The sequence below is a fragment of the Trichechus manatus genome, unplaced genomic scaffold, assembly GCF_000243295.1.
Source record: "Trichechus manatus latirostris isolate Lorelei unplaced genomic scaffold, TriManLat1.0 scaffold00002, whole genome shotgun sequence".
Lineage (NCBI taxonomy): Eukaryota > Metazoa > Chordata > Mammalia > Sirenia > Trichechidae > Trichechus > Trichechus manatus.
This window is the reverse complement of record NW_004443938.1, coordinates 38085900-38100828: the sequence shown is the minus strand read 5'-3', so window position 1 is coordinate 38100828 and position 14929 is coordinate 38085900. Positions and strand designations below refer to the sequence as shown.

The 14929-nt window shown below is 38.2% G+C and overlaps 1 protein-coding gene across 11 annotated transcripts in view; it reads right to left on the bottom strand.

Annotated features, from left to right (window-relative positions):
• Window positions 1-14929, bottom strand: part of AHI1 (Abelson helper integration site 1) — a 225809-nt gene that overhangs the window by 105752 nt on the left and 105128 nt on the right. For all 11 annotated transcript variants that reach the window (XR_002823803.1, XM_023729901.1, XM_023729897.1 and 8 more), the window contains 2 exons: window positions 13848-14044; window positions 9664-9690 (listed from right to left, as the gene is read on the bottom strand). Coding sequence is in view for 10 of the 11 variants with exons in the window: in XM_023729901.1 (XP_023585669.1) it covers window positions 9664-9690; window positions 13848-14044 (224 nt within the window). In the remaining variant the exon portion in view is untranslated. The remainder of the gene's footprint in view (window positions 1-9663; window positions 9691-13847; window positions 14045-14929) is intronic.

Below are 14929 nucleotides of genomic sequence, written 5' to 3'. Positions count from 1 at the left end.
AGTTTCTTTGTTCCACTTAATTTTCTGTGCTGCGTCGTTTTTCTTTATGTATTTTCTTTTCATCTTTTTCACTGTTGTTGATTTTGTGTTTGCTGAGCCTTTACATTTTTCTAGTTTTTTGTCTTGACTCGTAGGATTGTTAGTTTCCTTTGCGGTTACCTTAATATTTACCCCTATTTTTCTAAGTTTATACCAGTCTTTTGTTTCCTTATATCGCCTTGACTTCCTCTCCATATGAAAAATCTATGTCTACATTTTTTAAGTCCCTCTTTTTTGTTTTAATGTTGTCATCTTTTACATATTGACATTTGTTTCCCTATTTTCAGTGTTTTAGTTTTGATTTACTTTTGTGACTTTCCTATCTGGGTTGATATCTGGTTGCTCTGTCCCGTGTTCTAATCTTGGGATGTTATGTGATGTTACTGATTTTCTAACTGGACGACTTTCTTTAATATTTCTTGTAATTTTGGTTTGGTTTTTGCAAATTCCCTGAACTTCTGTTTATCTGGAAATGCCCTAATTTTGCCATCATATTTGAGAGACAGTTTTGCTGGATATATAATTCTTGGCTGGCAATTTTTGTCCCTCAAGGGTTTATATATGTCATCCCATTGCCTTCTTGCCTGCATGGCTTCTGCTGAGTAGCCTGAGCTTACTCTTATTGACTGTTCTTTGTAGATGACTTCTCATGTATCCCTAGAGCTGCTCTTAAAGTTCTCTCTTTATCTTTGGTTTTGGCAAGTTTGATTATGTCTTGTTCACTTTCTTTTGGGATCTACCTTATGCGGGGTTTGATGAGCATCTTGGATAGATATCATGTCATCTTTCACGATATCAGGGAAGTTTTCTGCTAACAAATCTTCAAGAATTCTCTCTGTATTTTCTGTTATCCCCCCTTGTTCTGCTACTCCAATCACTTGTAGGTTATTCCTCTTGATAAAGTCTCACATAATTCTTAGGCTTTCTTCATTTTTTTTAATCCTTTTATCTGATTTTTCCTCAAGTAAGTTGGTGTCAAGTGCTTTATCTTCAATCTCACTAATTCTGACTTCCATTGTCTCAACTCTGCTTCTATAACTTTCTATTGAGTTGTCTAATTCTGAAATTTTATTGTTAATCTTCTGGATTTCTGATTGCTGTCTCTCTATGGATTCTTGCAGCCTGTTAAATTTGTCATTATGTTCGTCTCTAATCTTTTTAATTTCCTCTATTGCATGTTCTGCATTTTGCTTAATTTCCTTCCTAATTTCTTGAAGAGTTCTGTACATTAATCTTTTGTATTCTGCCTCTGGTAATTCCAAGAAATTTTCCTCCTCTGGAAAATTTCTAGATTCTTTATTTTGGGAGCTTGCTGAAGCCATCATGGATTGTCTCTTTATGTGATTTGATATTGACTGTTGTCTCTGAGCCATCAGTAAGTTATTATGCTTATTTATTTTATGTTTGCTTACTGTGTCCTAGCTTCTTGTTTGCCCAAATAGGCTGCTCTTATGAGCTAGTTTAATTGCTGGCAGCTCTGAAGCTCTAATGTCCTGTCACCAGGTGGTCAGATCTGTTACTAGGTATGTGAGCTCAGGAGTATGCCCACTCCTCCTGTACGGATTCAGCCCAGGTAGACAGCCACCAACTGTGTTGCGTAGACTCTCACCTACTGTCCTAGACAGGCATGGGTGATTGGTGTAGGCACAGACATCTGGCTGCAGCAGAGGGACACACTCTGAGCAAGGCAGGGGGCTGACGGCTGCCCCCAACTGTCCAGGAGGAAGGTGTGTCCCTGTCCCCTAGAGCGCATAGGTGGGTGGGTTTTTCAGCCAGACTATGAGCACCTAATGCTGTTGGCTGTAAGGACTGGGGGGCACCTCTTACTCATGGGTCCCTATCGCAGGCGGCTAGGTGGCATGGGTGCAGCTACCAGTCCTCAGGCCCCTGATGTGGGTAGGTGAAGACCCTGCTTAATGGGAAGAGTAGTGTCAGATGTCAAGAACCTGCCACTTCACAGCTGAAACAGCTGAAGTTAGAGTTCCAGTATACACCCTGCTGTACTGTGGTAATGAGGGCTTATGCTGTTGAGATGGTCCCACACAAGTCTCTTCAGGGGGAAAGGCACTCAAAGTCCGTGGATTCCTTATGCCTGTCCCTAGGCAAAGGAGCTGTGCCTACCCTGGGTTACTGGCTTAGGGGAGCCAGCAGTTTATTTTTTCTTCTGTTTGTTAATTTGTTTACTCTCCAAGGCAGGGAGAATAGCTCTGGGCACGTGACAGATTCTACTTCTGGCCCAGGGGACTTGGCAACTGCTGAAGTCCGTCTGGGACCCAGTGCAGATCAGGCAGCAGGGAGGTAAATGGGACAGAAGTTTTTCCGTAAGGGGGGTGTTTCTGATCCACGCAGTAGGCCATACGCAATTAACTTATCTTTCAGTGATCGAGGGCTGCTTCTCACTGGTTCTGCGTGGCCAAGTAGAGTCAGCGGCTTGGTCTCTCCTGGTGAAGAATATGCCTCCCGAGCACTGCTGCATGCCTGCCTCACCGCTCACCCGCGAGCTGATCTGGCCTGGAAGGCTCAGGCTCTCGCCGGGTCAGTTCTGGCAACTTCTTGCTGCTTCCGAACTGTTTCTCCCTTCCCCTGCCACTCAGTCCAGTTCCTCAACTCTGCCTTTGATGTTCAGGGCTCCCAGATTGCCGTATACAATCGAATCACTTGTTTTTTTGGGTCTTTGGTGTAAGAGGGTTTACCGGAAGCATCTGACTACTCCGCTATTTTGGCCTCGCCTCTCCATTTATATTTTTAATGGAAGATTTAAAAATTATCTTCTCAGATTTCTCTTTTAGAAACTTTTTTTTTTTTTCAGTGAACAGTATATACCAAAATAGACTAGACTAAAATACAGATTATTACTTACCCTTATGGCATTGATCAACTAAATGTAATCCAACAAACATTAACCTAGCAGCTTTTATATTCATCAGGGTAGGTGATATTAATGATTATTTATTTATTTTTTTTAAATAAAGTCCCCCGGCTTCAAAAGGCTAACAAAGGAATGTAGAGAGAGAGATATGTAAAGATAAACAAATGAAGATTTGTTCCTATTTGAGGAAATTCATAATCTAATGCTAGGAAAAGACAGTCACAACTAATTATAATTTAAGGCAGAAGGTGATGTTTGAACAATTCTGTATAGGAAATGGGGAAACAGATTAATTTCATTTGTGAGGGATTAGACAAAGTAATGGAAATAGAATTTATGGAATCCCATTTCTGATATCCTTCAATTCAACCCTAACAGACGCTCTCTAAACAAGGAAAAGAACAAGGAAATTTGTAAAGTTTAAGTTCATATGTAGACATTTTGGGGCTATTGCAATTCAGAGCAATGTAAGGCTTCCAAAACTAATTGCTATCTTGGAAACAATCAGATGAGAACTATTTCATCTTACTATAATCAATTCTGTATCTGAGCTTCCACCTATAGTTTCTGACTACTTCCTTATTAGAAAGGATGAAAAATTCCTTAAGGTCAGAACCTCCATTAGCACTCAGGATTACATCCCCTCTTAGTTTTCAAAGGACCAGATTCCAGCAATTACCACCTTCACGCTACATTATCACCTTCTCCATCACCAATGAATTGCTCCCATCAGCAAATATATAGGCTTTAATATCTTCCATCTAATATTCCTCTCTAGCTCCTGCCCTGTTTCTCAGCTCCCCATTCACAAAAAAATTTCTTAAGAAGAACGGCCGATACTTGACTCCCATTCCACCTTCAATCCACTTCACTTGTGCTACTGTCTCTGCCACTTACTGAAATTGCTCTTATCAAAGTAACCCAACGTCTATCATCTTGCCGAATACAAGAGTCAACTCTCTGTCTTCATCATATTCATTCTCTCAGTAGCAGGTGACAAAGTTTACTACCTTCCTTCTTGAAACAGTCTTCTCGGGGTTTTCCTGACATACCTCTCCTGCACCAGTATCTCAGGTATTTAGCTATACTGTCTCCCTAAGGAGACAAAATATATCCCAAATCTGTCCACTCCCTGCATCTTCACTATTACCATCCCAGTCCAGGTTACCATTTCCTCTTTGATGCACTACTATCACGATCTCCTAACTGATCTCTCGGCTTGGATGTCTTTTTATTCCCCTAAAAGCCATTCTCATATTCTTCCTTGCTTAGCACCTCCAATGGCTTATGTCTACCATTAAAACAAAATCCTAACTCCTCATCATGTCTACAGGGCCCTTTACAAGGCTCCTCTTGATCATGTCTCCAACCTTGTCAAGAAATGCTTTTCCCACTCACTCACTACACTGCTTAAGCACAGTGGTCTTTTTTCTGCTCTTGGTAGTTTTATTCCTAAATTATGACATTTGTAGGACACAAGTAACTCCTTTTGAAATGTTTCTCTTGGAGAAGCCTTCCATGATCATCCCTTTGAGTGAAGCCTCCCCTCCAAGTCATTCCTGGTCCCATGGGACTATTTTATTTTCTTCATACCACTTATTATCTGAAATTACCTTGCTTATTTATTTTTTATTGTTTGTCTCCCTACAATAAATTGTTCTTGTTCACTGTTGTATCTCAATCTCCTACAAAACACTTGGTAGGCACTTAATAAATGTTTAAAGAAAGTTAATTTAAAAAAAATTAGTGAGTCATCAATAATATAAAAATATGGCTGGGATTTAAAGAAGAAACAACTTATTTATTAGCTACCTGGTGAAAATCTATTATCTTGGATGTAAGAGACGAGATGCTACATAAACATACTTTGGTTTTAAGACAGAAGATTTTCGACAAGAGTGCCACGACAATTCAACTGGCAAAGAATAGTCTTTTTAACAATTAACAAATGGTGCTAGGACAACTGGATCTCCATATGCAATAAAGTGAAGTTGGACTCCTACCTCACACCATGTGCAAAACTTAAATCCAAAAAGATCACAGACCTAAGTGCAAGAAAACATGTTGTTGTTATTGCCGTTAGGTGGTATCAAATCAGTTCTGACTCATAGCGACCCTATGTACAACAGAATGTAACACTGCCTGGTCCTGCGCAATCCTCACAATTGCTGCTACGCTTGAGCCCATTGTTGCAGCTACCGTGTCAATCCATCTTGTTGAGGGTCTTCCTCTTTTTCGCTGGCCCTCTACTTTACCAAGCATGATGTCCTTCTCTAGGGAATGATCTCTCCTGATAACATGTCTAAGGTATGTGAGACGCAGTCTTGCCATCCTTGCTTCTAAGGAGCATTCTGGTTGTACTTCTTCCGAGAAAGATTTGTTCCTTCTTTGGCAGTCCATGGTATATTCAATATTCTTCATCAACACTACAATTCAAAGGAATCAACTCTTCTTCAGTCTTCCTTATTCATCACCCAGCTTTTGTATGCATATAAGGCAACTGAAAACACTATGGCTTGGGTCAGGTGCACCTTAGTCTTCAAGGTGATATCTTTGCTTTTCAACACTTTAAAGAGGTCTTTTGTAGATTTGCCCAATGTAACGTGTCTTTTGATTTCCTGACTGCTGCTTCCATAGGTGTTGATTGTGGATCCAGGTAAAATGAAATCCTTGACAACTTTATAGGAGTAAATGTTTGTGATCTTGGGTTAGGCAACAGTTTCTTAGATGTGACACCAAAATCACAAACAACAAAAGAAAAATCAGATAAAATGGACATCATCAAAATTAAAAACTTCTGTGCCTCAAACGACACTATCGAGAAAGTGAAAGTGAAAAGACAACACACAGAATGGGAGAAAATATTTGTAAATCATGTATCTTGTAAGTGATTTGTATCCAAAATACATAACGTTTTCTTCAACTCGTCAATAAAAAAGGACAGATAATCCAGTTTAAAAAACGGGAGAAAGATTTGAAGAGACATTTCTCCAAAGAAAATATACAAATGACAGCATTAGTCATTAGGGAAATCAAAATCAAAATCACAATGAGACACCACTTCACACCCACTAGAATAGCTATAATAAAAAAGACAAGAACAAATGTTGGCTAGTATGTGTAAAAATTGAAACTCTCATACATTGCTGGTGGAATTCTAAAATGGTGCAGTCACTTTGGAAAATAGTTTGGCAGTACCTCAAATGTTAGATATAGAGCCACCTTATGACCCAGAAATTCCAGTCCTAGGTATAAAACCCTAGAAAAATGAAAACACATGTCCATACTAAAACTTGTACAAGCATATTCATAGCAACATTACTCTTAATAGCCTAGAAGTGGAAACAACCCAAATGTCTATCAACTGATTAATGTATAATGATTAATTATATTAACACGAATGGATAAAACTGAATATTATTCAGCAATAAAAAGTAGTACTGATAGATGCTACAACGTGGAGAACTTTAAAAACATTATTCTAAGTGTAAGAAGCCATTTACAAGGCATCACATATTATATGATTCTATATACAAGAAATGTCCAGAAAAGGTAAATCTAAAAGAGGTAGAAAGTATATTTAGTGGTTGCCAGGAGGGGGCAGTGAGAATGGGGAATGACTGCTAAGATATATACGAAATGTCCAGAAAAAGTAAATCTACAGAGGTAGAAAGTATATTTAGTGGTTGCCAGAAGAGGGGCAGTGAGAATGGGGAATGACTGGTAAGAGATAAGGGGTTTTTTTTTTTTTTTTTTGGGAGGAGGGAGGGAGGATGACAAAATGTTCTAAAATCGAAGGTGGTGATAGTTGCACAACTCTACAAATATAGTAAAAATCACTGATTTTTACATTTTAAATGGGTAGACTTTATGGTATGTGAATAAGTATTCTTTTATTAAGAAGAAGACTAAAGACACTAATAAGGTTACCCTTTCAAGATCTGGATTAATTACCAAAAATGTAATGATTTTTAAAGTAAGTATATATTCCATCTTTGTTAGGTATTGGGGATATAAAGATGAATGATGTGATCATCAACCCTCAAGGAATTTACAGATTAACAGGGGCCTTCTCCATAAAGCTTTTCCAAATGTGTGTAAAACATTTTATTCTCTGGACATTCAGACACCATTACAAAAGGAGGGTGTGCAGTACGTTTGTTAAATAAAGAGAAATAGTTCTGAATTGCCAATCAGAGAATAAACTAATTTCTTGCCTCCGTTTTTATACACCATGTATAGTTAGGAAGATTTAGTAATCTTGGAGCTACAATCATTACAACAATCATTGCTATCAGCAACAAGTTTCCTGAACATCTGCAGCCCAAGTCAGAACATAGCTTGTTCTCTTTTTTTCCCCCGTCTTCCTTCCCCTTGTCTATATTCCATATCCTGCTGACTTGTGATAATTAGGTAAAAAAGTGATGGGTCTTGACTGATACTGGACAGCTCGGTGATGGGGTAAGTCCAGTGCTTTTTGGCATGTTTCCTCCTGTAAGATGCTCTATGAGGAAATACACAATAGCCTACTTACTTCTGCATTCCAAATGCCTGACACATGGTAGTAGGTGCCTACTGAATGAAATAAAACTTTTCCACTGCACTGACATTGTATGAAGTAGTCTTTGTAAATACTAACACCATTCTAATTCTTTTCCTTCTAGATGTCTCACTCTTCTACTTCATGACACACATAATTATAACTGAAATGATCATCTGTATAATTATTTCTTCCAAGAAATACTTAGTATCTATCATGTGCTAAGAATGTCTCTCAACTAGACTGTAATCCTGTGAAGGAAAGGAAGTGTCCTTCACTTCATTAGCCCTAAAACAGTTTCTGACAAATTACATGTATCTCAATAAATATTTGATGAATGAATGGATGTCTCATTATTTAACTAAATTTGGGGAGTAGGCAGAAAAGAAGAAGGGGTAAGAATGAACATGGTGCCATTCCAACTCTTTTAAATTAAAATTTACTTTCTTCACAACTGAGTTAAACGTTGTACACAGAATAACCCTACTTTTAATTTGGTTATTTGTCTTTTTGTTGTTGAGGTTTTGCAGTATCTTGTAGATTTTAGAGATTAGACGCTGATCAGATTTGTTGTAGCCAAAAATTTTTTCCCAGTCTGCAGGTTGTCTTTTTACTCTTTTGGTGAAGTGTTCTGATGAGTGTGTTTGATTTTTAGGAGGTCCCATTCATCTAGTCTCTCTTCTGGTGCTTGTGTATTGTTACTTATGGTTCGTGTTGTGTTGTGTTTATGCCATACAGTAGGGCTCTGAGCGTTGTCCCTATTCTTTCTTCCATGATCTTTATCATTTTTGAGTTTATATTTGAGTCTTTGATCCATTTTGAGTTAGTTTTTGTACTTGGTGTGAGGTATGGGTCTCGTTTCAGTTTTTTTGCATACAGATATCCAGTTATGCCAGCACCATTTGTTAAAGAGACTGTCTTTCCCCCAATTAATGGACTTTGGTCCTTTGTCAAATATTAGCCGCTCATAGGTGGATGAGCTTGTATCTGGATTCTCAACTCTGTTCCATTGGTCTATGTATCTGTTGTTGTACCAGTACCACGCTGTTTTGACTACCGTGGCAGTATAATAGGTCCTAAAATCAGGTAGTGTAAGGCCTCCCACTTTGTTCTTCTTCTTGAGTAATGCTTTATTTATTCGGGGCCTCTTCCCTTTCCATATGAAGTTGGTGATTAGTTTTTCTGTCTCATTAAAAAATGCTGGTGGAATTTGGATAGAGATTGCATTGTATCTGTAGATTGCTTTGGGTAGAACTGACATTTTCACTATGTTGAGTCTACCTATCCACGAGCAAGGTATATTTTTCCGCTTATGCAGGTCTCTTTTAGAGAAAAACCCTACATTTAAAGGGACGAAAGTTGCTGCACTTGAAAGCATGTCAGATACAATTTAACTGGAATTGTTTAATCTAGTAATCAAGAGCTTTTTGTATACTATACTATCAGTTTTAGATTAACTTTGGGACCTTGGGCAAATCACTGAACCCCAATAAGCCTCAGCTTCCTTCTTTCTAAAATTGGGATGACAATAATATCTAATCTGCCTCTCATGATTGCTGTATAGTTAAATAAGAAGTGTGAAAGACATTTGTAAATGATCAACAGCATTATCACCATGATATATTATTGCTATTTGTGTGCAGCTTGTATGTGTGCAATGTTTATACAATTTCCTCAGCATATACCCACTGGAACTGGATTGGTGTCTCTTATATATTAACTATCATAGAACACTTCCCTCAGAAAATGAAATGACATTGCTAGTTGTTTACTGAAGTACACCCTAATCACTTAGTATTCTTAAACCTGTAAAAACGTGAAGCTACTTGCTAAATATAACCCTTACTGAATTCTCGGATTTCAGTATTACAGTAAAACCTGTGAGACCTGGAACTTGACAGGACTGCCTTGCTTTTCTGGGTCTCTCAAGTTTTCCACTTTTGACAGGGTGCAGTCTTATCACTTTTTTATTGCTTTCTATTAGAGGAAAGTATTTGAGTTTTCCTTCCCTGACAGGTTTCCACCTTATACAGGTTTTAGCTTTCAAAGGTTTACTGTATAACTGCCTGATAAATTTGAACTCAAGAAGGAAAGCATATATCAGATTTTTTCTAAGTTCTATTAAAAATTATGAATGGTGCATTCCATTTCTTTGGTGCATCACAACCAAAACTATAGTTTTAAAGTTCTCTTCCTGGTAATAAAAACTACATACCTTTGCAGCACAGGCTCGTATCACCTCCTAAAAGAAATATAATACAATAAAATAAACATATATTCATAATTTCCTTTAAATAAAAAATTGGCTCTTTTCAACACATTCAATTGTTAATCTTCTAATAACCAAAATCAATATGTGGGAGAGTTTATTTTTTTCATCACCTTGCAGCTGTCACTCTGCATTTTCAATGAGCTGGAAAGAATATAAATTAAAGAGACTTAAGGACATGTTTGGAGCCCTGGTGGTGCAGTGGTTAAGAGCTACAGCTACTAACCAAAAGGTTGGCAGTTCGAATCCACCAGCTGCTCCTTGGAAACCCATCTAAAATACTTGCCAAAACGAAAGGTACTGACAAACAGATTTCTGGGGGTCCACAGGTATCTCCCACAAAAAATTTACCAATAAATGTAGCATAAATACTAAAATTCTGTACTAGAACACTAGTACACTAACAGGTCTAAAAGACACACCCTGAATTAATCACAGTATGCAATTATCTCTATCAATCACAATAACAATACACATAAATATAATTCTCATATTAATAATTTATTTCAGATGAAATCCAATAACAAACAGTACTGAATGGTAAAGTATGTGAACAGTACTGAAGGAGTTACAGAAAGGAACTGCCTTTCCTTTCATGGGACAAGACCAAGAAAAGATCACGTTTGAAAGACAACTAGTAAAAATCAATGTATAATGGATGATTTGAAAATTTGCTGCTACAGAGACACCAAAAATATTCAAGTACAATTAGGGTTAACCACCATATATCATAAGCCTAGTATCGAACTAGGGAAAAACGATAACAATCAATGTGAAATCTAGAAAAAAAAAGAATGGAAAGAGAGGAATGTCAATTTTCTTATCCAGAAATTTCTAAGAGACAGACACTGTGTCTAAAGGATATCAGTAATTCAATCACTTTTTAGTGACATGACATGGGAGTCCAATTGCCTGGAATGAATCTCAGTTCCAGTGCCTACTAACTGTACTAGCTTACAAGCTGTATGACCTTGGGGATGTTGCCTGATCACAGTGAGCATCAACTTCCTCTTCTGTAAAATGGGGACAATATCAGCACTTACCCTATGGGATGGTTTTGATGATTAAATACAATTAAACACTTAGCAAGTACCAAAAATATATTGTCAGTTATTACTAATAATTAACATGCCAGTTATCACTAATCATTAAAACGTATAATCTCCTGTGGGGTAGAGAAAATTAATCAACCTTTTTTCAAAACTGGTATAAACTATTTTCAAACCTATACCAGGTCAATACCTATCTCTCATACTCATCATCTTTTTTCTCATTATCAATAATAACAACTAACACTTATTAGTGGTACAACAGATCAGACACCCTGTTAAAAGCTTTACATTTAGGATCTCACTAAGTCTTAAAAATTCTGTAAGGTAAGAATTATCACAGTGCTCATTTTATAGATGAGGAAAATAAGGCTTAATTAACTTATCCAGTGTCACAAGCTGCCATAGGGTAGAGCCTACCTCTACGCCCATGCCCAGCCAACTGGACCCTAGAGCTACACTCTTCACTATAATTTCCACCTATCTCTCTTTCTTAGGAATGAAGCTTCTGAAATTACTATTCTAGTCTATACTACTGATGTGATATTTTGCAGTGCCAATTCTTTACCATTTACAATGTGAAATTCAATTCCAGCTTGCCTTAATTTCTTTAGATTCTTTCTATACTAGCCAGATACCTCTGTTATCAAAATCTCTAACCCTTTTTTCCAGCTCTGCCTTAACAGACGCCTGAGTTCTTCTATTTTATTGAGACAAAATCTAAATTATTCTTCTATTTCTTATAGCAAATCATTTTCAGAAATACTTTGCCTTATTACTTTCCTGCTTTAATGCACATAATCTTTTCAATTCTGCTCCTCCCTGAAATGAGATTTATCAGTCTCCTTGGGCCTCTCAAAATTCTACCGCTTCAGCTTAGGCTGTAGGTGGTATGTGCAGCTCCTAAACTGATTTCTGGTGTATTTGGGCATTCATACAACATGACTCTGCTGAACTGAAGCGTAATCATCTGTTCCTCTGTCTAGTTTTTTGACTGTGGAGGGAATTTACTCCTGAGACACGCAACACTGTCCACCATTCTTGTTCCTTGAACTCACCATAATCTGGCCAATACTACTTTCTCTTGCTTCAACTATATCTTTAATAACTTCTGGATCTCTTGCACTTGTTTACATACGAAGTTCCAGCATAGTACTCAGCACTAGCAGGGGCTCAAAAGTTACACATGGAAAAAAATTTAGGTACTGCTGCTTTTGATAAATTCATAAAATTTTTAAAAATTTAGTTTTTTAAAAAGCAGCAAGGGAAATCATGCATAAACTCTTTCTACCTGGAAAACCCTTGACACTTTATACCTCCCATTTGAACAGAAATAGTTTTCTTCTCTATAAAACCATACCACATTAAAAGAGACAACGCTAGCATTTTGTAAGTGGAACTTATTATTAAAACACTCTGCCTTACATTACAGTTGGCATACTTTATCGTGGCGAGTCAGAATCAGCTTCAAGGTAACTGGTTTGGTTTTTTGGTTTTACCAGACTTTATGCAAATCGAGGTGAAGCGTTACTGTATTTTTACTCAAATAATGCACACATTCTATGACTGACTGCCAACCACGCCCTCCCACCCTCACCGCAAGGTATTTTCGTAAGCACACTCTGCTAGTTTTTTTTTTTACAGCAACCTGTAAAAAAAAACCGGCACAGTGGTGCTTATGAAGCTGCTTCACAGGGGGAGGGCGTGGCTGGCAAACAAACACAGAAGGCACACGCTACTTGAGTAAAAATATGGTAGACATTTGTGCGTCCTTTGGACTGTCACAAGCATTTCAATAACAAGTACTTGAGATAAAAAAGTTTCGAAGTTCAAACTGTTGAATCCAACCCACAAGACCAAGCTGTACCTGGTCAGCACTGCCTACAGAGTTAGTGCACAGGTGTGCAGGACTGGGATGGTTCCTCTTGCCACAAGCAGAATACACTGGCAGGTTATCAGTATGTGGGTGGATGTTGGCAGGGAGGACAATGTCAATTAGAGAAAAAGAAGTCAAGGAGGTGGGTCAAGAATTGGAAAAATAAGACAATAGTGGATAAAGCTTTACAGACAGAAAACCCAAAGGAGCAGGTTCCAAAAGGCAGAAGAGACTGACCTCCCTGAAAGGAAGACAGCAAGATGGCCAGAGGAAACAGTTTTTGTTCCCTAAACAGGAAAGTTTAGGAATTCATTTTTCCTTGAATCATTTACATAAATTTAATTATTATTTAGTGAAAATCAGCTATGCAGACTAGGAGCTATAAAGAAGAGGACAATACTTGAACTGCCCTTAAGGAGCTTAGTTTAGATGAGGGCGCTCAACACATATTTATCAAGTTCTTACTAAGTGCCGGGAACTGTGAACTAGATCAATTATTCTGAAATGTAGTCCTAGGACCAGCAGCATCAGCATCACCTGTGAACTTGTTGGAATGCAAAATCTCAGTACTATCCTAGACCTGCTCAATCAGAAACTTTGAGGGTGGAGCCTAGCAATCTGTGTTTGGAAAAGCCTGGCAGGTGATTCTGATACACACTGAAGTCTGAGAACCACTGAGGTTTTAGGTAAGATTATACAGAATTTTGAATACCAGGGCAGAAATTGCTTGTTTACATGTTATCTGTCCTCCTAGAAGCAGTCCTTTTGCAAAGTCCTGAGAATTGATAGGAAGAGTGTATAAACCTGCTAAAGACCATCTCTTTCCTTCCTGGTCCTAATCGGCCAGGGCAGAGAAGGCCACAGTCACTCCTGACTTACCAGGAGATGGAGCGTTACAGACATGTGGTAAATCCTAAGCGAGCTCTTCTGGCTCATAGCCCTCCCTCATTACTAGGTCCTGGTCTGGCCTTTACAGAGCTATTGAATCAGGAAAGCATGATCGGTTATCCTACATTAATTTTAACTACTGTAATTAGTGCTTTTAGAACAAGTAGGTCAAAGAACTATAAAAATATGAGAAAGTCTAGTTCTAAGAAATTAACTTACTTCATTAAATTGACATTCATTGGCATTGCAATGTAAAATAGGACAGAAATTATTTAAAAATTTCTAGCTTCTTAACTGCATAAAATAATTATACACACCGTGACAGAATCAAGCCTCTGTTTCACTTGCTGCATCTTCACTGAAGAGTTTTCAGCGTGGATAAATTCATCAATCTGGAAAGATCCTTGATGGGGCAGCTTAGGACAGGTGCACAACGCATCTTGACTTTGGTGTATTCCAGGTAATGGGAACGTTCCATTGTAGTGTTTGAACATTTCAGCCTCCTGCTGGGCAACTGAAGAAATGAATCCATAATTAGTTCAAATCATTATCGGAAAAGCACAACGAAATCACTAAGCCATGAAATTATAGCATTCAACAAGTGATCAGAAACTCCTACCAGTCTAACACACTTTAAATGCTGGATATTAATAAAAACAACTTGATTGACAAAATGTGAAATTATTAAATACTATATAACTATAGGGGCCCTGGTGGCTAGTGGTAAAGAGCGATGGCTGCTAACCAAAATGTTGGCAGTTTGAATCTACCAGCTGCTCCTTGGAAACCCTGTGGGGCAGTTCTACTCCATCTTATAGGGTCACTATGAATTGGAATCGATGCAACGGCAGTGGGTTTTTTTTATATAACTAACACTTGTGTGTCAGTTTGTCATACCATGGTGGCTTGTGTGTTGCTGTGATGCTAGAAGCTATGCCACCAATACTGCAAATGCCAGCAGGGTCACCCACGGTGGACAGGTTTCAGCACAGCTTCAAGACTAAGACTAAGAAAAAGGACCTGGCGGTCTACTTCTAAAAAAATTGGCCAGTGAAAACTTTACGAATAGTAGTGGAACACTGTCTGATATAGTGCTGGAAAATGAGTCCCTCAGGTTGGAAGGCACTCAAATGACGACTGAGGAAGAGCTGCCTCCTCAAAGTAGAGTAGACCTTAATGATGTGAATGGAGCAGTTTCAGGACCTTCATTTGCTGATGTGGCACGACTCAAAATGAGAAGAAACAGCTGCAAAAATCCATTAATAATCAGAACGTGGAATGTGTGAAGTATGAATCTAGGAAAATTGGAAGTCGTCAAAAATGAAATGGACTAGTCTCCGGCAAGATGGCGGTCTAGGCAGAAGCACCACGCCGTCCCTCCACAACAAAGATCCGAAAA